General features: G+C 40.2%; 2 protein-coding genes across 3 annotated transcripts; both read left to right on the top strand.

The window, feature by feature from the left end:
- Window positions 1–1842: 1842 nt before the first annotated feature.
- Window positions 1843–10805, top strand: slc4a1a (solute carrier family 4 member 1a (Diego blood group)). Of its 2 annotated transcripts, none has more exons than XM_006803004.3 (21): window positions 1843–1971; window positions 3071–3147; window positions 3270–3325; window positions 4325–4431; window positions 4523–4569; window positions 4651–4816; window positions 4902–5037; window positions 5114–5183; window positions 5292–5334; window positions 5430–5614; window positions 5708–5915; window positions 6167–6370; window positions 6475–6623; window positions 6710–6904; window positions 7025–7270; window positions 7370–7459; window positions 8343–8509; window positions 8616–8857; window positions 8941–9110; window positions 9545–9718; window positions 9810–10805. In XM_006803004.3, the coding sequence occupies exons 2-21, from the start codon at window positions 3121–3123 to the stop codon at window positions 9852–9854; spliced, it is 2727 nt and encodes a 908-aa protein (XP_006803067.1). In that variant the 5' UTR covers window positions 1843–1971; window positions 3071–3120; the 3' UTR covers window positions 9855–10805. The 2 variants fall into 2 exon arrangements, with proteins under 2 accessions (XP_006803067.1, XP_035768961.1); XM_035913068.2 differs by having other exon boundaries at window positions 1861–1991.
- A 3794-nt stretch (window positions 10806–14599) lies between these two features.
- ubtf (upstream binding transcription factor) lies at window positions 14600–23822 on the top strand. The gene is made up of 21 exons (XM_006803001.3): window positions 14600–14849; window positions 16614–16672; window positions 17019–17191; window positions 17286–17369; window positions 17473–17628; window positions 17728–17792; window positions 17894–18020; window positions 18090–18200; window positions 18295–18428; window positions 18540–18681; window positions 18778–18819; window positions 18901–19011; window positions 19390–19545; window positions 19666–19812; window positions 20010–20120; window positions 20205–20293; window positions 20383–20572; window positions 20672–20719; window positions 20826–20879; window positions 20995–21117; window positions 21215–23822. The coding sequence occupies exons 2-21, from the start codon at window positions 16636–16638 to the stop codon at window positions 21341–21343; spliced, it is 2229 nt and encodes a 742-aa protein (XP_006803064.1). The 5' UTR covers window positions 14600–14849; window positions 16614–16635; the 3' UTR covers window positions 21344–23822.
- Window positions 23823–24429: the final 607 nt, after the last annotated feature.

The raw sequence follows: 24429 nt of genomic DNA, 5'->3' as shown, positions 1-24429 counted from the left end.
GCCGCCAGATAGTTAATATACATGTATTTATGAGTAATACAACATTTAAACAAAGCTACATAAAGCACATTATGTGTTATACATGTTTTCAGAATTTTTTTCATTTTTAATTTTTTTCATTTTACTTTACACAAGCTGGTAAATTTCTCTGAAACACACATTCACGTTTTTATTTTGATCAGAGGTCATACAAATGGCCCTTCACCTCAAAAAGATTGGAAATCTCTGGCTAATGGCATAACATCTTACACCAACATCTGCAAGATAAGTCGCTAACAGCACATTCTCCACCAACCACAGTGTCAATGCCAAACTTTGCAGTTTTAAAGACTGTGATCTTGATCCAAGATCTGTCATAATAAGGCTGTGTGATGGGTGGATGAATTTCAGACCCAATATTTGGACACAGGAGACAGGAATGACACCAAGGCTAGCTTTAATGCTAATAGTTCGGGCCATAAACAAAGTCCAGAACTCAGATGATGTTGAATTTCAGACACGCAGCCTTGAGTTAAGGCTTGAGCTGTGCAGGACCCAATGAAAGATGCACAGGACACATGGGATGACTGGGGGCATGGCAGCTGAGAGTCAGTGTCTTGGATGGCCCTTCATAAAGCAATCTCTGAGACTGTCTCCCTCAGATGCTAACGCAGCTTGTACAGACTGAAGAGCACAAAATAGCACAAGTCTTTCTTACACTACAGCATTCAGTCTCAATGCAGAAAAAGAACACATAGTTATATTGCTCTCCCTTTCAGAAACAGAACACAATTTGTAAATCTGCAGACTCAGAAAGAGAAAACACCACTTTATTATTGGCCTGCTAAGAAACTGGAAAGAGCCTTATGATTGGAATTTGCTGTCTCAGGGAAAACACACGGGATTAATCAGTTTTACTCACACTGAACGCAGGCTCAGGGGGGCTGGCGTTGGCAGATGCTGGCAGGGATGCTGGCTTGGGCCCAGGTCACATATCTTAATACAGAACTGATACTGAAGCCTTCAAAAATGCATTTAGTTTATCAGTGATGGCAATCATGTGTTCTGTGGCTTTAAGCCAACAGGAGTGCTTTTAAGATTGCCTGTATGGTTGGTTTTACACCAGAAGACTTGTGAACAGGAAAACGGTCAGTTTACTTTGTGTGTTGACTGATAACTGCACTTGTTTTTGGACTTGCAGTGCAGTAAATTCTCATTAGCAGTGCTCTTCCACAAGCTGTTATCACATGTTTTGAAAAAAAAAAATTATGTTGCTCTTATTGTTTTTGTGTCTTTATTCATCTGTTTTACACTTTTTCTCAGTCTAGCCACATCCATGTGTAGCTTATCTATCACCAGCTAACAGCCTCCACCGCCAGGCAACTGCTGAGGATGTCTCACCCTGTTGATACCACATGACATGTTCGAGGGACAAACCAGGTGAGCTTGAAGGCTGTAACCGAAAAAAAGTTGAGTTTAATGTGTTCCCATCACATCACATCACTCACCCAACCCCTAATTTGAGGGAATCCCCAGTACGTAAACAAACTGACGTAGTGAGATGCTCTGCTCTTGATACTGTACATTGCCCCCTTCTTTACCCTCTTTGGCCCATGTGTGCTCCTTTGACAAGCTGAAGTACAGCTTGCTGTTTCATGCTGTCCCTGTCCAGACTTGGTTCATGCTGAGAGGGCGGATCGTCCAAATTAGGGTTGGGATATCCCTATATCAAGGTGTCTAAGGCTGATAGCCATGTTTGTCTCTATCACCCCCCACCCATTCCTTGCCAGGTTGCCCCAACAGCCAACCAGAGGACCAGGAGGGTACTGCACCTCTTACGGTTGACGTAGTTTCATATGGGTGTTCCCGCTACTCTACTTTTCTTGCTGTATTTGTCTTTTCGCTTGTTCTGGCTCATTTTGTCGCCGGGCTTGTCGAAGCTGACAGAACGGCTCGGCCTGTGATCAGCCTATTTCCTGTGCTGGAAACCAGGTAGGAGTACCTGTGTACAGGTAGGAGTGTTACCTCCTGTTGTAGAGTTCAGACACACTTTTTAGCATTAATGATCCACAGGGAAGGGGTCAAACAGGATGAATATCAGAATGTACTCCAGTAGGAATGTAGAGTCAAGCTATTTATGTTTCTGACATGTTTGTAAGAAGTTTAGAGTGAAATTAATTCATTTGCTTGAATAATTTTCTGGTAATTTTGTTAAAGAAAACATTTGTTGTTTATATTTGTTGCTTTACTTTTCAGCTTTTTGTTGTTAATTTGAATGCATGATAGAACATGCTTGAAATGTTTAGATTTTTATTATTGTTTAAAATTTGCTTATTACTTATTATTACTGCTTATTACTGCTTATTCTGACTATATGTTTAATAATCTGCATATTTTCAAAAATATCTTTATCAGCAAATGACAACGCCTTCTTAAGACTTAAACTAACTAATGTAATTTGTTCCAAGAAATGCAAAGTTAATATTCTGATCAGATATAGAGTAGATGTGTAATATGAAGGCTTTATTTTTCTACTTTTTTAGGTGTCCAACAACAAATATTTTCAGTTGCCATTTATACCAAAAGTGCAAGACTTGTACGTTTGTTTGAAAACTTGAAATACACTTCACTCAAATAATTTACAGTTAGATATTATAATAACTACTATGATATCTACATTTTTCTATAATTTATGGTTCAATACCAAATAGTCCAAAATTTGAAAATTATTACTGTAGTGCTGTTGAGGATAAGAGATGTGTCTCGTTGAAGGGTGTAACTCAGAGATAAGACTCTGTAGGGCCTTTTTTTCAGCTGTAACGTAGTTCATATTCTTAACGGCCGGTTGATTATCTGCCCTCAGCTGCAACTCTGCTGACGAACGGGGATGATTTATGATGGATTCCTCATTGAAACTCCCTAAAAAAGATCAAAGCAGGTTTTACTGTGATCATTTAGGGAATCAAAGTATGCCAGAAATTCCAACAGATAAAACACCTGTCTTACGCTTAGTCCATAGTGAGGTGTTGTTATTTCTTATTAGTTATCCCATGTGTTTTTTATGTATATGTTCATTCATCCTCTGCCTTAGGGAATGCATGAAAGTATCTGAAAACTTGGAGGACAGATAAGCCGACATCCATGGAAAACAACTTAGCTTTTGAGGAGGTTGTTTGTTTTGTGATTTTACATCCATCCATTCATCCATCTAAAATCTATGTCACTTTTTTTTAAATCCATTTTCATCCAGCTGTTTCAATGACTTCTTTTACAACTTTGCTCATATCTAGGGCAGTGACATGTCGTATGAAGACAATGGCTCAGCCTTCCCTTCTCCAGTGATGCTGTGAGTTCCTCCTGGCGTCGTTAAGCAAAACTGCAGTCCATGTTTATGTTGAAATTGTGGTGTCTCTGATAAGATAAGTGGGTCCTTCCCTACCCTCAACTGAGAATGAGCATGCTCTTGCCCCAACAACTTCCTCCATGACTGTATTTAGGTCAAGTTCTAATCAAACTATTTTGTCTGTTGTTAAGTTTCCATCACAAAGTCAGGCTATGAGGCTTTTAGGCTCTTTTGGCTAATTGTTTTGGTTTTCAGATACAGCAATAGCAGTAGTCAGCTGCATTAAGTGAAAACACCCACATTTACTTGATCGCAGTTTAGCAACAGAATAGCACATAAACTTAATGATGCTTATCAGATGGTCAGAAAAATATCAAAAAGAGACATTTGTATATTGCGAGATACCTTCTGGGTGTAATACATGGGCAGCTGCTTACATTATAGTGCCTGCCTAACAGCGTGTTGGGCTGCTCTCAATAGCCATAGTTTACGATTATGTTTAATTTAAGTCATGTAGGAAAGAGAGGTCTGGGTGCCTCTTACAAAAGCTCACACACTGACAAATGTTTAATTATCATGAATTCCGGGTAGCAGAGGTAGTTTAAGTTTATAGGTCAGCCATGAGATACACAGCCAATCATCGTTACGCTACAAAGCAGCTAACAAATTAGTTGAGCAAGCCTGCCATCTTGTGGCCATTTTCAGAATGACACCAATGACAGACTAACTGTGTGAGTGGTTTGATTGATTTAATCAAGGAAAGATATTTGTTTTGCTAAATGCAATCACTGACTTCAAAGTTAATTTCTCTAAAAACACAGATAAGGCAATGTAATTTTTTTTAAAATTTATATTTAATCACTTTCTAAAATGTAAGATCAACTGCTTGCTTGTCTTTACGACTTGCCTGTAAGACTTGATGTGATGTCAGAAGGTGTTTTTGAGCAGAATTCATGATGATCCCTGATCTTAAATAGTGTTTTCCTTTGGTGCTATCACTAGGACCATACCAGGTCAGAGTGATGACTATGACCTTGAGAGGGGGAGGGAGGAGGTGGAAGAGGATGAGCCATCTCCGAATTCCATCGTCATTCCCACCAATTCAGAGGGTAAAGTCTTCTTAAAGTCTGTGTTTTCTCTGTGTTGTGGTTTGATTTTATATACCTACGTACAAATCACACCTCTGTCTTTTTATTTCAGCTTTTCTGAACCTGAATACCAATGCCACAACAAGAGGGGATGCCCAAGTTAGTTTACAGTTTTTAGTGTTTCAAATCCATTATTAAAATTCACCAATGAAATTAACTAATCACACTGAATTATCATAGGCCTATGTGGAGCTGAATGAGCTTGAGGGAAACATCTGGCAGGAGACTGGCCGCTGGGTGGGCTACGAGGAGAACTTTAACCAGGCCACAGGAAAATGGGGTCCTTCTCATGTCTCCTATCTCACTTTTACCAGCCTGCTCCACGTCCGCAAGGCCATGAGTACAGGTGAGTATGGAGCTTAACGTGTACACAAATCAGTGTTTATATCTGAATAAAATCAAACTTTAAAACCTGTTTTACATTTCCCCAGGTGCTATTATCCTTGACATGAATGCCAGCAATCTTTCCGCTGTGGTTGAGAAAATGGTTGATGAACTGCTGAACAAGGATGCGATCCGTTCCAGTGATCACAGTGACCTGATGAGAGTTCTCCTGATGAAACGCAGGTAACCCATACAACATATTTCTTTTGCAAGATGCCAAATTCTTAAACATGACTGCTCATTCGATTTGTCCTTCCAGTCAAACTGAGGGACCTGTGGTCACTCCCTTTGGTGATATTCAGATGCAGACCTTTTCTGTCACGAAAAAGGTACAAATTTGGGGGGAAGTTATGCAGATTATTATATGTGTATTTATTTATTTATTGTCAGTGAAGCAGAGTTTACATGTTTTACTACTTTACTTGTTCTCTCTGCAGCGAGACAGCTCTGACAATGTAGAGGCTTCAATTGTCCTCTCAGGTATGCCTAACTTTTTCTGATTTCCCATTCATTTATCTTCAGTTTTTGTACCTAGTTCTGGAACAGATATATCAAAATGTGCGTGTTTCCCACAGGTAAACTGGACTTCCTGCAGAAACCAGCGGTGGCCTTCGTCAGGCTGAGTGACTCTGTAGTGATGGAGTCTGTCCTGGAGTCTTCTATCCCCGTTCGCTTCATATTTCTGTTGATGGGCCCCAGCGACAGTGGAATCAACTACAGCGAAAGCGGTCGTGCCATGGGTGCTCTGCTGGCCGACTGGGTGAGCAAGAAATTGCGCAGTTTAATCAAAATAAAGGACACCTCATTTGTTTGGTTTCGGGTGAATAAAAACTTATATCTGTCTCTATGTCAGGTGTTCTGCCTGGAAGCTCACTTGGCTCAGACTTCAAAGGAGATCACAGATGCCATCGCTGACTTCATGGACTGCAGCATTGTGATTCCTCCCACTCAGATCCAAGATAAGGCAATGCTGGAGCCGGTGATTGACTTCCAGAAAAAACTGTTGACTGACAGACTCCGTTCCACTGACCCCCGTCTTACCTTTGGAGAAAGGGTGAAAGGTCAGCATACAACTAAAATAAGAAGCTCCTGTTTGGCCTTTAAAAAGAGAAATCTACAACACCTACAACACCAAAATGAGCCAATGAGGTTTGGGGAGTAATATGAAACTCCTTTAGATTTAATTTATTGTACACAGTAACAGAAAAAGAAAAAATGGACACAAAAAAAAACTAAAAGAATCTCATGCATAAGGAAGAACTGAAGGATTTTGGCAGTAAATAAAATGTATTTAATTTGTTTGTTTCTCTAGCTCTGCAACCTCCACCGGGGCCGAAGGAGGATCCTCTGGCCCGAACGGGCTATCCTTTTGGTGGCATGGTGAAGGATATCAAGCGCCGTTACCGCCACTACATCAGCGACTTCACAGATGCTGTGAACCCTCAGGTTCTTGCCGCCGTCATCTTTATTTACTTCGCTGCCCTTTCTCCAGCCATCACCTTCGGAGGGCTTCTAGGTAAAAGAGAGCGACACAGAGAGAAATGTGTGATTTTGCGTTCTTAACTCGTTTTAGAAATGTGCTTTGTTTCATTAATATTCATCCTTATTGTGTGCACCCAGCTGACAAAACGGAAAAAATGATGGGCGTGTCAGAGCTTATGATCTCCACTGCCGTCCAGGGTGTCTTCTTCTGTTTAATTGCCGCCCAGCCGGTCCTTGTCATCGGCTTTTCCGGACCATTGCTGGTGTTTGAGGAAGCTTTTTTCGTCGTATGTAAAAGTTGTTGCATATTAGAACTCAAAAACTCAAGTTTCTTAAAGGCTACTTTTAAAACTTCCTTTCCTTTTTTTAACAGTTCTGCAAGATGCAGGGTATTGAGTACATCGTAGGCCGCATATGGGTGGGTATGTGGCTGATAGTGATCGTGGTTCTCATCGTGGCAATGGAGGGCAGTTTCCTGGTCCGATACATTTCCCGCTTCACCCAAGAAATCTTCTCCATCCTCATCTCTCTCATCTTCATCTACGAGACCTTCAACAAGCTCTTTAAGGTTTAATTTGATTTCTCTAACTGTCTTATTTGCTTTATCTTCTCGTACTTTCTCATAATTTCGTTGTACATGTACAATGACTATAAAGGTCTATTCTTTTCTATTCCTTCTCTTTTTCAGATCTTCAAAACCCATCCTTTGGTCCTGAACTATGATTATCTGAATGATACACTGGACAATCCTTTCCACCCAATCATGAAGGACCATGTTGAGGTCCATCCAGATGGAAATGTAACAGTTCATACGGTTGAATTTGAAAGGCCATACCCCAACACTGCCCTGCTCTCTATGTGCCTGATGTTTGGCTGCTTCTTCATTGCATACTTCTTCCGTCAATTTAAGAATGGCCATTTCCTTCCTGGCTGGGTAAGATCAAGTCTTGAACAGAGAAGTATTCCGACTCAACACTTTATTTAGATGCTGAGAATCTGACCTTTTTGTGTCCTTTGCTCTCTTTCTTACTAGCTCCGTCGTTTGATTGGAGATTTCGGAGTCCCCATTGCTATTTTCTTCATGATTGCAGTAGATATCAGCATTGAAGATGCTTACACTCAGGTGAGTGTTGTGGAAATGAGCATATAAAAATAGTTATTTAAAAAGTATCCATGCCTTTGTGTGCAAATAATCACAAAGACACTAATATTTAAATCATTTAGTGAATATTATCAACAGCTCTTTACAGACATTTTTCCTGTTTTGTCTCAAATGTACGGAAATATTTGTTGTTGGTCCAAAAGGTCAGATATGGAAAATGTTATCTCTGTATCTGAAACGCAGTGAGAAATCTCGGCACTATTTTGGATAGTGATCCCAATTTTGCTAATCATACTAATGATAAGGTCAGCTCTAACACTTGTAAAATATGTCAAATGTTCAAAATTCTTATCTCAGAATGACTCTGTGAAACTGGTCCTTGTATTTATGTCAAGCAGGTTACACAACATTAATACACTATTTGCAAGATTATCCAGATGATCAGTAGGACTTCAGCTTGTTCAGATAGCAGCAACCAAATCTATTATATATCTGTGAAAATTTGAACATATTACCCCAGTATTAAAGTCACTTCATTGTCCGCCAAATACATATCTGACACTCAGTGTTGCTAACCCAGCTACACCTATGTGGTGATCAGGTGCAGATCTTTTAAACATTCCCTAAATTAGATGGAAATGTGCCTTTCTTGAGATCAGTTAGAGCTGTGTCTACATTCAAAGACAAATCAAAACCCTTTCTAATGTCACATGTTTAGCATTCTTAAACTTATCTTTTTTAAACTAACCCTTAGAGAGAAAGCAAGATAACTTGCCCCCTCCACGTCTGTCCCATTAGCATGCATTTTCTGAATCCAACCAGTTCTCAAAATGTATGATGGAAGTCCAAAGAATCTACCTTTAACTGTTTTTCTAATCAGCATCATCACTCTGTCTTCTCATAGAAACTGGTTGTGCCAAAAGGTATTGAAGTGACTAACCCCAATGCGAGGGGTTGGTTTATCAATCCCATGGGAGAAAAGAAGCCTTTCCCTGGCTGGATGATAGGTGCCAGCTGTATACCTGCAGTGCTTGTCTTTATCCTCATCTTCCTTGAGTCCCAAATTACTACGTGAGTGACACTTTAAACGAATACGGTATTCGTTTGTGTGATTTCAACTACTTAAAAAGAAAATATTTAAGAAATCTCTGTTTTCAATGTTCTCTGTGAATCCCAGGCTGATTGTGAGCAAACCGGAAAGGAAAATGGTAAAAGGGTCGGGTTTCCACTGGGACCTTCTCATCCTGGTCACCATGGGAGGAATCTCATCTATCTTTGGAGTCCCTTGGCTGAGTGCTGCCACTGTGCGATCTGTCACCCACGCCAATGCTCTCACTGTCATGTCTAAGGGCCCCAAACCAGAGATCGAGAAAGTGATTGAGCAGAGGGTCAGCGGCATCATTGTGGCCATCATGATTGGTAGGTGCTGCCATCTACAGCAATGATGCAGGCACTTTAGAGTCAGAGTAAATAACCATTTTACCTCTCATGCCAATTTTCAGGAGTTTCTATTTACATGGAGCCTATTCTGAAGATGATTCCAATGACTGCCTTGTTTGGCATCTTCCTCTATATGGGTATCACTTCTCTAAATGGAATCCAGATGTGGGACAGGATCCTTCTGCTCATTACTCCCAAGAAATACCATCCCCCTGATGCCTATGCCACCAGGGTATCTATTCAGCACAATACAGTTTATTTTACACTTATCAGCTAAACACAAATAATTTGTATGCAGTACACCTTCATGTTTTGAAGCTAACTCACTGTGTTAGACAGTTTTCCTCAGAGCACAAAAAGTATTTAGTATTGTTTACAATTTTTAATCTATTTGCTATTTTTTGCACGTCTTTGTAGCTTTGTGCCTCACATTTGTGTCTTCTGTTGTATATCTTTGTGATCATTTTTTACCTTGCTTTCATTTTTACTCACTTTTCCAGACCTGTTAACGGTACTTTCAAAAACAGCCGATGGTTCACAGCTCCTTGCATTAGATTATGTATCCCATCCTGCTTTTTCTTATACATCCAAGTCTAATGGTGTAATAATTACCATATAGCTTGTCAATTAGTGCATTTCTCACTCTTATTTTTGTCATTTGTACAGGTGAGTACCATGCGAATGCATCTGTTCACTCTGATCCAGCTCGTGTGCCTGGGCGTACTTTGGGCGGTGAAGATGAGCAGCTTCTCTCTGGCTCTGCCTTTTGTTCTAATACTTACCGTTCCTCTGCGCATGTTCATGACTGGCAGGCTCTTCTCTGCCATGGAAATGAAATGTGTAAGTGCTTATCTATATTTTTCAAATGTAGCTCTTCGTGTCATTTCATATGTACATTTCCTCGTTGTAACCTGATCTGCATGTGTTGCAGCTGGACGCTGATGACGCCAAAGTGACTTTTGAGGAGGATGAGTAGGATGGATCCATACTGCCACAAACATCACCATACCATTCATAGTCACATTTTATTTAGTGATGGCACTTCTTTGCAGATTCAAATTGTTCCATTATTGTTTGTCTTTAAAGGGCATTACCTGACATTTATTAATATATGACTTCTGCATCTAAATTTGTGTTTGCAACCATAACAGACAACCAAAATGTATTCAATTTCATCATCGAGACCTATCAGGTATTACTAATTAATATTTTGAGGTTTTAGGATTTCAAAAATGTTTTTTTAAGGTATAAGTGGCTGTTTATGTACTTAGATACAGAGTGGCATTTTCTCTCAGGGAAAAATGAATGAATGAATTTTGAAAATAAGAGATATTTTCCCCTGAGATGTTAGATAGATCCATTTATATATAATAGTGTTATTTTCTTTTAGTGCTCAATTACAGCATGGCTTTAATATTACAACAATGCAGTTAAATTGTAGTTCTGCCCATGTTATAATAATGTAATTTCACCTTACTTTAAGCTAAGGAAAGCGGATGACAGCTCTTCAGATGCGCACAAAATAATTAATTTTGTGAGACTATAATGTGCCTTTTGTCCATAGTGTATCAGATTATTCAGAAAAGTGTGAAGTTGTTTCTGAAGTTTTCCCAGTTACTTTGTGTATTCTTTATGCAACAGTTTAGACTTTTTTTGTTCAGTTGGCCTATATAGAATATAAATGCACTGCTTGTGTGTAAGTGTTTAAATGCTTTGTGATTTTAAATGAGATGTGCAGTGCAGGTAGATAGTTGACGCTGAGATATTATTGTTTGTATTGATTGTTATACTGATGACATAATCGGGTAAAACTCTGTATACATTTTCCTTGTCGTGCATTTTATGTTGCCTATCACATTTGTGTGCAAAACACTGTACATGCTTTGGATTTAATTTTATTAAAAAATAAAGACAACCTTAAAACGCATGTTTTCGTGAACGCATTAAGTAACACAATATGTCACATCACATGTCAACAGTTTGTCATTATTTTTACCCTGCAAGAAAGAGGAGAGGACGTGAGGAGCATGTCTGCCACTCAGCTTTATGCTGCCTTCAATGATGTCAGGAAACTTCAATGTCCTGCTGCTCTGGAAGACAAGGGGGGCCTATTCTTACTTATTCTTAGCCTGAACTATGATAATAACACAGAGGGGATCATTAAACGGAATACTGTTTTCTTTCTCAGACTAGTAAACATGTTTAGCTGAATGACATGCCACATAATATATAGATACACAACATACAAAACCGTGAAGTTGTAAAATACGCCCTTTGTTAAGTATTTTTTATTTCATGATCTCACTTTTTAATAATGTTTCTAATATTCAGTCAAGACAAACATAGTTGGATTTTCCTATTCCTTAAATAGTGCAACTGCTTTGAGGCAAACTGAACTGCGACACAAATAGTTAAAATCCTTTGGGGAAAATGATCACGGCAGGAAAGGGGGAAATTGCTCGTTCTAGGCAAGGGCGTAGATTTGGCATGGACGAAAGGGACATGTCCCCACCAATATCCAGCGATTATTCAATTGTCCCCACAAATAATTTAATCTCTTCGAGTAAAGAAAAACAAACCCGATAAAAAGAAAAAAAAACAATCCGTCAACGTCTCATTCACCCAGCGGTGCAGAAAGAGTTAAATTACGTTCTTTACTGGAGTCCTACCTCATGTGACAAATATGGGCAATCTGATTGGCTGTGCCTTTCAGGGAGCTCTGTTTAGTTTTAGCAGCTGCAAGCCTGAGCTGCGAGGACCTGCAAGGAGGAGGATGGCAGCAAAAAGGAAGAACCTAGATATAAAAAAGTATTTCGGAAACTAACTGCACAACAGGCAGCACTATTAGTTATCTCAGTCTCAGAGTAGCATTTCTAATTTTGATTGAAACTGTCAGAGAAAACGGCAGCCTCGAGCAAGCCCGGATATTAGTTTACAGAGGCTGTTAGAATTATATGTCTAACGTTAAAATGTTGGTGACAGAATAATTTCTTCCTAATGGCACTGACATATTCATAGGGTTAATTTTTAAGACAAAATATCATGAGGTAGTCGTGATTTTGCAAATATTCCACCTTGTAGTGCAGTTTGCACAAATCGACAGAAACACTGAAGCAGCTGCACATTTTATTCTTGTTGTCATGTATGTCCTATTTGTCAGGTTATAGAGAGTAATGGTGATACAAGAATCACAGGTGAAATTGGATGATGACTTGGTGGTTCATGACTGTATTTGAAGCACATGTGTGACTGCATGTATTTGGAATGTCTCACTGTTATTCATCAGGTGACAGAGGCAGCTCTGCCATGTTGTAGCTCGGACAGAGGTGAAGAGGCAAAGTCACAGGTGACTGACTGATGATTTGGTGCTGTAGATTAACTAGTATTTATTATCATGACAATTGTTAGGCTGCTGATGTAAATTGATTCATTCGTGTATATTTGACAAAGAATCTGAATTGACATGTCTCACTTTTTATATGGCACGAATCCATGTGTTATTTTATCAGGTAGCAATATGTCCTAGTGCAGTCAGAGGGGAAGAGCCAGGGCCAAAGGTGAGGCACATCAAGCACACAATAATAATTTTAATCTGAGGATAAAATGCATGTACTGAGGCTGAAAGAAGCTTCAGTGCTCTCAGAAGACTAAAAAGATGGCTAAGGTTAACAATGACTCAAATGAGATTAAACAATGCTGCTGTATGTTCACCAGGAGAGACTGGACAGTATAGATGTAAAACAAATATGCCAGCAGTTTATCTCAGTTAACGAGAGGAGCAGGCATGTGTTTGGCTCCTTCACATAGTCCACATTGAGTTGTTGTGTGGGTCACCAGTAGTCCATGTCTGTTGCTGTAACAGTAGTTCATGTTTAGAATAAAAACTCCCAGCTCACTGATTTGATCGGGGCAATATTGTGCCTAAAATGTTGCATAATTTTGCTGAGAGATCTTTTGTGGTAATCTTAGATGAGTAGTTTTATGGACAAAAACCACCAGGTCATTCAGTGTTCCCTTGGTGCTAATGTGTTAGAGATGTTGGTGTACTATAACTGAACTAATGTTGTTAAGTCCTTAAAGTCATATTCTTTTATTGTCATGACTGTATTTTTATGTTTGTATGATACCTGATTTGTGTGGAATATGGCTGAAGTAAACTAAAGCCTAAAATACTTAGTCATTTGTTTAATAGTAATTTAACATTATATAATTCACATATGAAACTATGAACTGTAATTTTAAATGGTTTAAAAGCATGCTGAATAGCATATGTAGGCAAGTACATTTCTCCTTTTTTTTTTTATCAAGAAGCAAAGACAAAAAGGAAAAAAAAGAAACAGGGCAGGATTCAGTGGTTGAATCATCCATCCTCACCAATGCCAAAACCAAATCTACGCCCTTGGTTCTGAGTCTTACATTTTAAAAACATTCATTACACACTGCTAAGTCCCCTGCCTCTTTACAATGAGTTTTGTTTGTTTGTTTTCTATAGGTAATGTGACATTTCGTGAAGTTAAGATCAGCTCTATATGACTTATTCATTCAAGCATGTCTTCATTTGTCTGAACATGCAAAGATACCCGTTTTTCCTACACCATGGGAACGCAACACGGTTTAACAAGGCCGAGGGCCTGAAAGTCATTTGTTTTCCCTGAATCGGACTGCCTGGATTGGATGGCCGGGGGTTCCGCCCACAAACACACAAGGTGGAGTTGAAAAGCAAAACATGCTGGACCAAAATGAAGCTGTCAAACAGCCGCTTACAATATACAAAAAAGAGGTTGGGAGCAGCGAGAAACAGCGCGGTTTCTGCTTTATAGACCATTTTAATATTTATATTTTAAGTGGAAATCTGGCGTTTCTAAGTAAAATTTGTGAAGTTTCGGTTTTAAGTTGATATAAAAAAAATCTGAGGGAAAAACGTGAGTTGATTGACTTGCATGAATTTTACAATCACCTGTAAAACGTTGGCTTTCATTGCACTCTCGGTGACCCGATAAAGTATTCGGTGGGTTCAAACTTCGCTGCAGATGTGACGGGGTCGGCCTGCGGGAGTAAAAATAATCGCCCTCGGTTGTATTCAAACTGAGAGATCGGAAAAAATGTGGAGGTCTCGGCGTAGCGAAATGGTTGGATGGAGAGAGAAGAGCTGCTGCGCGCTGAGTGGAGGGAGACGGCGAGTGAGATGGAGGCGGGGGGGAAGGACCATCTCTGCGGGGACTGGAGCCCAGGACCGACGGCGCAGTGCTGGCTATCGTTCAACCCTCCCCTTCTTCCTCCACAGCGACACCGAGGCTCACGCTGAGAGACAGGTAAGCCAACACAACAGCCGATCGGTTTCAATATACAATGCGCGTACGTGATAAACAAACCGCGAAAAAGCCACCAAAACGCGATAAATATACATTTAATGCATGTTTTTGTTTTCTCGTAAAGCGCCTCGGTCGGCAGCTTCTTTGTAGTAGCGAAATAAACCGACGGTGGTAGGGTACAGACGACGGCGGCCATACCCGAATTTCTTGTCCCAAACAGCGGGGAAGGAACTGGATGTAAGACCCCGGGGTAAACGTGATAAATTTATTTTCAAAATAACACGAAAAGGAGCTCTTTTGAGCTAACCACTTCATCGAAACTCGCCTGCTTCTGCTATACAGGGAGTATTTGCGTAGGAGAATAAACGGTGGTTTCCGCGCCGAGACCTCCATGCGGCTGTTGGCGGAACAGCCAGCCGCCTCTCTCGGTTAGCCATCAGGGATCTCAGTTTAATATCTCACCGTGCAGAGACTCGCCCTCTCTCTCCCCCTCTCTCTCACTGGCTAGCCCAGAACCTCCGACGACCGAGCTCGGAGAACCCGCCTTCTTGCCCTCGCTTAAACGCTTTTGGATCGAGGGAAGGGAGTCTGCGACGCCCTGGCTTTAGTTTTAAGCTCCGTTTCTCTGTGTTTGCAGTGCGCCATTGGACCTTGTCACGGTAGGTTTTCTTGTAGAGCAGAGCTGAAGCATGGCGGACCTGGAGCTGTTTGTCGCGCCAGAGAAGCTACTCAGCCGCGGTTTGTTAACATGTTTCCTCGGAGCTTTAGCTAACCATTTTAAATGCCGTTTAATGCTACAATACTGCAACCGGAACTGTAAGCAGCTACGGTTAAAACTGAATTCTGGTTTTAAAACAACAACAACAAAAAAAAAATCAGTTTGACGCGATAACGTTTGCCCGTTAAAAAACATTTTCCATTTTCTTCTTTCTTCCTGCGCCTCCGCAAGTCTTTCCAGCCACCACGATATTTAAGGGCATTTTTACAATTTGTTACTAATCCATCTCCGCTGTCCACCATTTAAATTAGCTGCTTTTTATTAAAGGCAGCTAAATAAAAACCGTTACGTGATTTAGATGTTTGGTTGTAAACAGCAGCTAATGTTAATGTGGTCCAGGTCTACTCTGCAGGACACGAAATTGTTCTTAGATGCCAAAAAGCCTAAAGCCTTGTATTAAATAACCTTTAAAAAGGCATAGCTAATAATATTTAAAAGAAAATGTCCCAATTTTAGCCGCATTCGATGTGTCAAATCGTCCTTGCTCGTGTAATGCCTCAACACTCAAATTTATATCACGCATATTGTCATAATAATGAAATTTAAGGTAGATTTTATGTTTCAAGCGTTTCTTATATACAATGTGGAGGTTATTTAGTTATATAAATGGTGAAATCGATCGTTTAAATGTAGCTAGGTCACACGGTGGACACCACATTGAGCTGGGGCCATCAAGGACAAGATGAACAACGAGCAGCCGCCATCATTGGAACACAGCTCGGTTACGCCTCGCTGAAGAATGCTCTGGATTTTGCTAGCAAATCCCACTCTGAAACGCCTGAAACGTGAATAAAAACGACCTGCAGATAACCATAAAACACATTTATTTACTGTAAACGAATGTTATTTTCGATTTCATCGCTCCGGTCTCAGTTAACACTACGAGGAGAAGATTATAGGTTTTGCGTGGCGGAGCTAGATCAGCGCCCAACGGTGATGAGGCGCCTCTGTCGAGTGGCGCATTTGGCTGCAGTGCTTCCAAGCTACCATTCCCCTTTCTCGGAGACCGAAAGCAGATCCCTCGTCCGTGGTCAGCTGGTCGCCTACAGCTGCCCGTCCGTCCACGTCCATTCGCTTCCTCCTTCCGTGGATCCTCCCCAACCTCAGCTCCGACAGAAAATCCTCCATTACTGAGCGGACCAGGCGAGAAAATGGTCGCTCCTGTGTGTCCACGATACTTTTGTTGTGGAATAAGGACAGTACTAATACGCCAAATTCCGGTTGGCAAAATTTGCTCGACGGAGACTCCTGTTGTCGTAGCTAGATGTGCTAGTTGAAGCCCTCCGCAGTGTTATTTGAGATTTGAAGCCGTCACAAGCAATAGCCTATGTCTCACCATGTAGCGTAAACGTTTAAGGGGCGGTGTAATGAACATAAACCATTATGTCGAGCCAAATTTAAATTTAAGGACTTTGACTCGTCATTATTACTTTTCTATGAAGAATTAGCCACTTTAATTGGTAATTAAGCCCATTTATACAAATAAGACAAAATAACATTAACCAGTTCGTGATCTTTAAAAAATAGTAATTAAAGGTAATATACACGAATATGTATATTATAAACTGCTGATTGGTTCTTGATTGAAGTCAATATATAAAAGATCTGCTTTTAAATAATCTTATGGGATTTTTTTTTTTTGCAGATCCAAGACAGAATATTTGCAAATGAATGGAGAAATGGAGGCAACGACACAAGACCAAGGTAGGTTTTTTGCTAAATCAAGTTTTTCTGAACAGAGTTGATATTTAGATTAATCATGGCAAGGCAGCACTTTACATAACCTTGTATATTAAGACCATAGTATTAAACTTGATTAATGTAGTAGTTCTTCTAAGAATTACAGCAATTAAAACTGAATGTTTGATTCCGATTAGATTAGATTAGTATATATGGTTTACCAACTTAAAGCCAATAGTAAGAATAGAATAGTAATTTTATTTTTTTTCTTGTCAGAATATAATTTGAAAGACATTTTGGGAAGATCTGTTTTTTTTCCTTTGTGATTTTTATGTCTTTTTTCTCTCTCTCTCTTTTAACATTTTCACAGTATGGGCTCAGGATGACCTTTTAAGACTGCTGGAGGCCATGAAAGTGGCTCTTCCACAGAAAGACCTGACTAAATACAAAACCTCAGAGTCCCACCTGGACTGGCAGAAAGTTGCTTTCAATTCCTACACAGCTGAGATGTGCAAGCAGAAATGGCAGGAGGTGTCGAAAGAGGCGAGTTGATTTGTATCGATTTTTCTCCAAGTCAGATTGTTCTGTTAAGTCAAGTCTTCTGAGTTTCTCCGTTTTGTTTTTCTGCCAAACACAGATCCGTAAATTCAGGACGCTGACAGAATTGATAGTTGATGCTCAAGACTACATAAAGAACCCATACAAGGGCAAGAAAATAAAGGTGAATTCAAGTCAACGTTCACGTGATTTTTATGGCCTACCAGTTGTGTTAGTGGAGTCCAAGGCTTAAGTAATTCCGTCCTCTTTCCCTCCCACAAATGCAGAAACACCCAGATTTCCCCAAGAAGCCCTTGACTCCATACTTCCGTTTCTTTATGGAGAAGAGGGCCAAGTATGCAAAGCTGCACCCTGAGATGAGCAACCTGGACCTCACTAAAATCCTCTCTAAGAAGTATCGGGAGCTGCCTGATAAAAAGAAGGTCAGTCAAAGACGAACACCACCACTGTTTTGACCATCATGTTTTTTCTCCCCCAAAAAAATATCCTTGGAAAAATAACGTTTCTTTTCATAACTACAGAAAAAATATGTTGACGACTTCTTACGAGATAAGGAAACATTTGTTCAAAGTATGATGAAGTTCAGGTGAGATGATTCACTACTTTATTTTTTTAAACTAGTCATAACACATAAGCCTAAAATGCATAATACCTGTGTTTAATACATTTTTTATGATGTCTAAACAGGGAAGAGCATCCAGACCTGGTGGAGAGCATGGCCAAAAAAGGCTCAAATGTACCAGAAAAGCCCAAGACGCCCCAACAGTTGTGGTACAACCACGAAAAGAAGGCCTTCCTCAAGCTGCACCCTGATGTGAGTTGCAAACAGAATGCAACTATTAGCCGCTTTCAGAGATTTTAACTTTTTCTGTGTCTCACCCAGGCGACCACCAAAGACATTAAAGATAGTCTTGGCAAACAGTGGACGCAGCTTTCTGACAAAAAGAGGCTCAAATGGATCACCAAGTCGCTGGAACAGCAGAAGCAGTATGAGGTGAGACAAGAATCAGTGTGTGGTTGCCTTAGATGACAAAAGATGACAAAAGAAAATAATTTTTAACTGTGAGGATTTTTTTGCGGTCTTCCAGGAGACGATGCGTGAATACATCCAACAGCATCCGGAGTTAAATATGACGCAGGAAGACATCGTAAAGTCCACCCTGACCAAGGCAGAGAGGCACCTGAAGGACAAATCTGACGGCCGTCCTGACAAACCTCCTCCGTGAGTCACGGCTACAAATACTCTCCTGACACGTCTGAGGGAGGGGATTTTTGTAGGTCACTGCCCTTGCGAGATATTTGGTTTTAACACGTGGTGTTCAAATGCTTTCAGAAACGGTTACTCGATGTTCTGTGCGGAGCTAATGTCGAGCATGAAGGACGTTCCCAGCACAGAGCGTATGGTGATGTGTAGCCAGCGGTGGAAGCTGCTAAAGCAGGGTGAAAAGGACGCCTACCAAAAACGCTGCGAACAGGTGACTTGAGAATCATGAATAACTGAGAGGAAAAAGTCAATAAATAAAGCAAGTTTATCTAAATTGTTACATTTTTTTGTCTTTTTTTTCTTTCAGAGGAAAAAAGAGTATGAAATTGAGATGAACAGATTTCTCAGTGTAAGTCTCAAACATCGTTTACATGTTTTGTTTTTACTGGAAGTGTTTCTTACGTGTGGTTTGTTTGCTGTGCATCTGTAGAGTATATCAGAGGAGGAGCAGCAGCGGGTCTTGGGTGAGGCGAAGACTGGTTTTAAGAAAAGCACCGGAGCCAATAGTCCTGCATCTAAAAAGAAAAACTCTAAAGCAAACGTATGTCCCAGAATACAGCAACTTTTTCTGTTTTTGATAATGATGCAGTCATTTAAGAAAAACACAACTTGTCAGTGTAGCAATGCAATGTGTGCTCGAGTCAGATTTTGTTCCGTGTTATTTTCTGATATATAGTGTAGCTGTTTACATGTTCACCTAACACGCAAAGGTATAAAGGCAAGGAAAATATGTTTGTGCGAAACTATTCAGACAGAGAGCCAATCGGTTTGTTTTTCAGAGGTACAGAAAGAGAAAACTGCAGCGTAACGCAATAACTTTTTAATAAGAAATTTAAATTTAGGTGTGCTTTACAGTTAGATTTCTATTTACATAGATGCTTTCATGTATTATTCTGATATTCTCACGTGGAACGTGCAGGCAAATCCAGAAAAACCCAAAAGACCCATTTCAGCCATGTTCATATTTGCTGAGGAGAAACGTCCCAAACTGCAGCAAGAGCGACCAGACCTTGCTGACAGTGAGATCACAAGACTTCTTGCTCGCATGTGGAACGAGCTGCCAGATAAGAAGAAGGTAACGTGTTAGTTTATGGAGCAGAAATGCCGCATTGGTAGACTTTCAAGTTCAAAGGTTATTCTGAAAGTGGGCTTTTTCAATAATTTTGTGATGTGCTGGATTTCTCTAATGATTTAGGAGAAGTTTAAGCGCTTAGAATCGGTGTTGAAGGCAGAATCGGAGAAGAAGGAAAAAGAGGACCGCAGTCGACTCCCAGATCCGCCCAAAAATGCACAAGACATCTGGCAGCAGAGTGTTATAGGCGACTACCTCGCCAGATTTAAGGTATCCACAAACTAGCTGTTGTATTTTAGCCCACATTATTCAGTATAATAGCAAATCTTTTTGTGAATAGAAATTTACTTAATAATCATGCTGATGTTAACAATGAGCTACAGATGTGTAATGCTGTTGATGACCGAGTGCTGGAAACACAGATAACATACCCAGAAATGGATTTAATGCCTGTATGTGGTTTGCAGAACGACCGGCCAAAGGCACAGAAAGCAATGGAAGCAACCTGGAGCACCATGGAGAAAAAAGAGAAGATTATGTGGATCAAAAAGGCAGCAGAGGACCAGAAAAGATATGAGGTTAGGACGCAGTCTCAATAAAATCTCCTATTTCTCTATATGACACCAGTGAGAGCTAAATGTTGATTTACCTGTCCTCAACAGAGAGAAGTAAGTGAGATGCGCTCGCCTGCTGCCGCCATTGCCTCAGGGAAGAAAATGAAGTTTGAGGGTGAACCCAAGAAACCGCCATCGTAAGTTTGCGACATTCAGCTCATCTGTGCTGCCTGATTTAGCCGATTCGAAGGCCTGACTTTTTTTTTAACTTTTACTTTGACTCTAGAAATGGATATCAGAAGTTCTCTCAGGAGATGCTGTCCAATGGAGAGCTGAATCACCTCCCAATGAAAGAGCGGATGGCTGAGATCGGCAGCCGCTGGCAGAGGTTACCACTGAAGGACAAGGACCGCTACAAGAAGATTGCTGAGGAGAAGCAAAGGCAGTACAAAGTCCAACTGGAACAGTGGCTCGCTGTAAGAAGAATTTAATGGATTTTGGGGGGGGGGGTTGGTGGGGTGGGAGGCAAGATGTTTTTGAGACATTTGGAAAAATCAATTTCCGTCTTTCCACAGAGTTTGTCTTCGCAAGAGAGAAACACTTACAAAGAATACAATTCACAAGTAAGGAATGTTTTTGATTTGTAACAGCTAGCATTTACAAACAGCTGAAATTGCAAGATCTGTTTTTGATATATTTTAATGATCGATTATTTCCCAAATCATTCAGAAAAGAAGAACTACAGCAAAACCAGGAGGCCCCAAGGCAAAGGCCAAGAAATCTGTGAGTACAGACTTGTTTCTTTGTTTGCTGTCTTGGAGCTGAGTTGAGCAGAAACTTTAATTTTTTTATAGTCATGTTATTAGCATCATCTGAAACGGGGGATCACTTGTTGCAGGACACGGAGGAGGACGAGGATGACGACGATGATGAGGAGGATGACGACGACGATGAGCAGGAGAAAGCTTCCAGTGAAGGCGACTCTTCCAGTGAGGAGGACGATGATGAGGACGATGATGACGTGAGTGTTTTCTCTGCTCAGATACATGAGATAGTTGCAACCAGTGGTTTTTGAGTTTTTGCTGAAAATGCGTGTATACGTTTCTTTTTGTTTAAAGAAGGAGGACGATGACGACGACGATGAAGACGACGAAGAGGACGACGAAGCAGACGACAAGGAGAACAAGTCGGAGGACAGCAGCAGTGAGTCGAACTCACAGGGGTCGTCAGACTCTGATTCAGACTGAAACGCGCCATCACTGACAAACTGAGCAGCGCTGAGCTGAGCCAAGAGTCCAGGGAGCTCTGCCACTGTGCCAACCCTGCTCTCCTCCCACCACCAGAGGGAGCCCCTGCATTGCCTCATCCATTTCACACTCACCCACTTTATGTTGCTGCGCTGGCGATCTGTACAGAAGGAGAGACCCTGCCCCTATCTGGAAATCGGTTCAATTCCATCCCCAGCGCAGTAGTCATCTCACAGCACGGGCCACTGACAGTATGCCAAAAACAGCATCCCACTGGTTTGGTGATGTCATGAACATTTCTGCACTGGTTTCAATCTTGACTTGCAGCTTCAGTGGTTTAAGGTTAGAGTTTTAATGTGTTGGGTAATCGATTACCCGCTCAGTCTTTTATTTTTGTTATTCCGATGATTAGTTAAGGACAGGTGGCTTGAGTTGTGAACAGGCTGAGCCAAAGAACACAGTACGGTGGATCACCTGAAGGCGGGCAGGGGGGAGGGTATGCGGGGTACTGGAAAATTGCACTCTACAAAAACTTTTCATTTAATCTTTTTTTTTTTTTTTTTCTTCACAACATTGTTGTGCTGTCCTCGACTTACGATGTAGATTTTATGATTTGGTTCTTAAAGAGGTGGTATTTTTTTCAGGAAAAACAAAAAAAAAATCAAGCCATTATGAATGTCTTTTTTTTGTCGCTGGAAAATTTGAGAGTTTGTTACATACCCATGTTTTTTCATTTGAAATTTACACTGCCTATAAAGTATTCAATCCTTGGATTTTTCATGTTTTATTGCTTTTCAACATTACAAAGATTCAATTGGACCTTTTTCACACACATCGGGATGTAAGGAAGCATAGCAACATTTATTGGAAGTTAACAGACTGCATCTTTTGGGGCGTGTTGTAAAGCTTTTCAATACAGAACTGACATTGACTTCATCTAAGCCTTGGCGTGATGGAATATTCCCTCAGCTAGATTCTGTCTAGATAAAACACAAGACTGCGATTGCATGCTGGTGCTTTTCATGTCTACCTAGCTGTTTGGGCTTCCAGATTTAGAACGTAGTGTCAAACTGTGTAGACAGTTTAGTTTTATATTGGGACTTAATTTAGATTGGTTTATATGGATTGTTTTAACTTGGCCGTAAAAGAGTTATAAAGCCGGATTAGCCGTTATGGTTCCAGTATAAAACATAAAGGTCCAATGGGGGTTGAATACTTTCCAGGACATTGCACATTGCCATGTGTCTGTCACTGAAAAATCTCATTTATCCAAACTGACATGTTGTAGTCGATCAGTCTTAACAGTTCTTACTCAGTTAATTGAGCAGGTTGTAATTATTAATTGCAACACTTGTCCATATTTAAAGCTCAGTCTGACTCTGTTTTTAAAAGCAACGTTAAATATGCTTCTTTTCTTTTTCTTCAGAACTGTTGCTTTCCATTTCATTTACAGTTCAATTGCGATTTGCTACCAGGTTTGTTTTAATTGTGAGCAGTTGTGTTTCGATCTATCTGGACTCGTCGTGGGTGTTGAGCTGAATGGACTCGTCCATTTTTATTTCCGAGTTTTAATAGTATTGACTGTAATCCACATGGGTTCTGTTCTGATGCTTATCCCAAAAAAAGCGTGCACTTATTGTAAATCTGTCCCTCTGTGTGAGTTTGTGTGCATGCATGCACAGAACTTTGTATATATGAGGGCGTTTGCGTGTTTCTTTGCTTTAATGTGTGTTGTTTTTTGCCGTTTAGTTGCATACCATGACGTGACAGCAGTGTGCATGTATGTGCCTGTGCGGGGACATCATACCAACACCATGAATGTAGATATTGTTAAATCTTTTATTTTATTTTATTTTTTTCTCCAAAGGTCTTTGCGGTCATGTCATTGAAAACCTAAAAATGGGCTTATGTGACTGTGTTTTTGGGTCTCCAGACAGATTAAGTACATGGCAACTATTAATAATCTGTTAATAATGGTTTTATTTTGACCATTTTGAATCTCATCACAGACTGAAATAAAACCAGCGTGGACTATTTAAATAACTGGGGGAGGGAAAAGCAAAGCATTTCCTTTTTGAATGACGAAAGTTTGTAAAAGGGAATTAGGAAACTGAGTTGCCAGTGGACTTGGGGTTAAAAAAGACAAAAAAAAAAAAGCAACTGTAATTTTCTGTAAATACTGTTTTTGTATCAAGTGCTTATTGTTTTGTTAGTACTTTTATTTTGGCAAGCCCTCATCTGTGGTTTCAAAGGCCAGTGAGTCTTTCACTCACGGGGGAGAATTTTTGGTTATATTCGCCTGTTTTAGTTGTTTCTTCTCTCCCTTATGTTGGTTTATAGAGATATCTAAAACAGCAAAGCTTTACAAGTTTGTACTGCTGACAAATTGACAGAATTTGATGTTTTATATAGCTGAGGGTGTTCTTATGTCCTTGTAGTTCAAGTATTTGGGCAAATAAATGACCTTTAACAGTTAAAAGTGTGGATTTATTTAATATGTTGACAGCACACAAATCAGTACTTGGTTACAGTTTTAAGAATTGTTATATATGGACCTGAATACATTTTAACCAAACAGGATCCAGGGCATGGATCACACGAAGCAAAAAATGCTGAAGAAAAGTTTTTGTTGCACTGAAAGTTTTTACCTGTAGCAGTTTTGATTGGGAGGAATGGATACAGCATAGCATCGTGATATTTTGCATGCCAGTATATCAACATTCTGGAAACCCTGCAGACAAGAGGGCTCATCTCTCTTGCATGAAATCGACTCCAAAAAACATCCAAGAGCGGACGCTTAGACTTGACGAAGCTACCTCCTACTTCAAGGAAAGCTAATGGCTCAGTCGCATAAGTAAAATAGGACCTCTACAAGAAAAAGTGTGGCTGCCTTTTGATTGTATTGAATTTTTTCATATTCTGCAACTGATTGCAATTTGTTCAGATGTCAGAGTGTTGCACACTTACAAACATTGCACAGGTCATCTGACAGGTGGCAACATTTCTGCAAACAGTTACAATCTGACTTGTAAAAAGGTGAAAAATTGCAAAATGTTAAAAATGGCAAAAAATATTGGATGTAGAGT

The sequence above is a fragment of the Neolamprologus brichardi genome, chromosome 4 (genome assembly GCF_056152115.1).
Source record: "Neolamprologus brichardi isolate AB-2024 chromosome 4, ASM5615211v1, whole genome shotgun sequence".
Lineage (NCBI taxonomy): Eukaryota > Metazoa > Chordata > Actinopteri > Cichliformes > Cichlidae > Neolamprologus > Neolamprologus brichardi.
The sequence above is the reverse complement of the archived record's forward strand: the minus strand, read 5'-3'. Positions and strand labels throughout refer to the sequence as shown.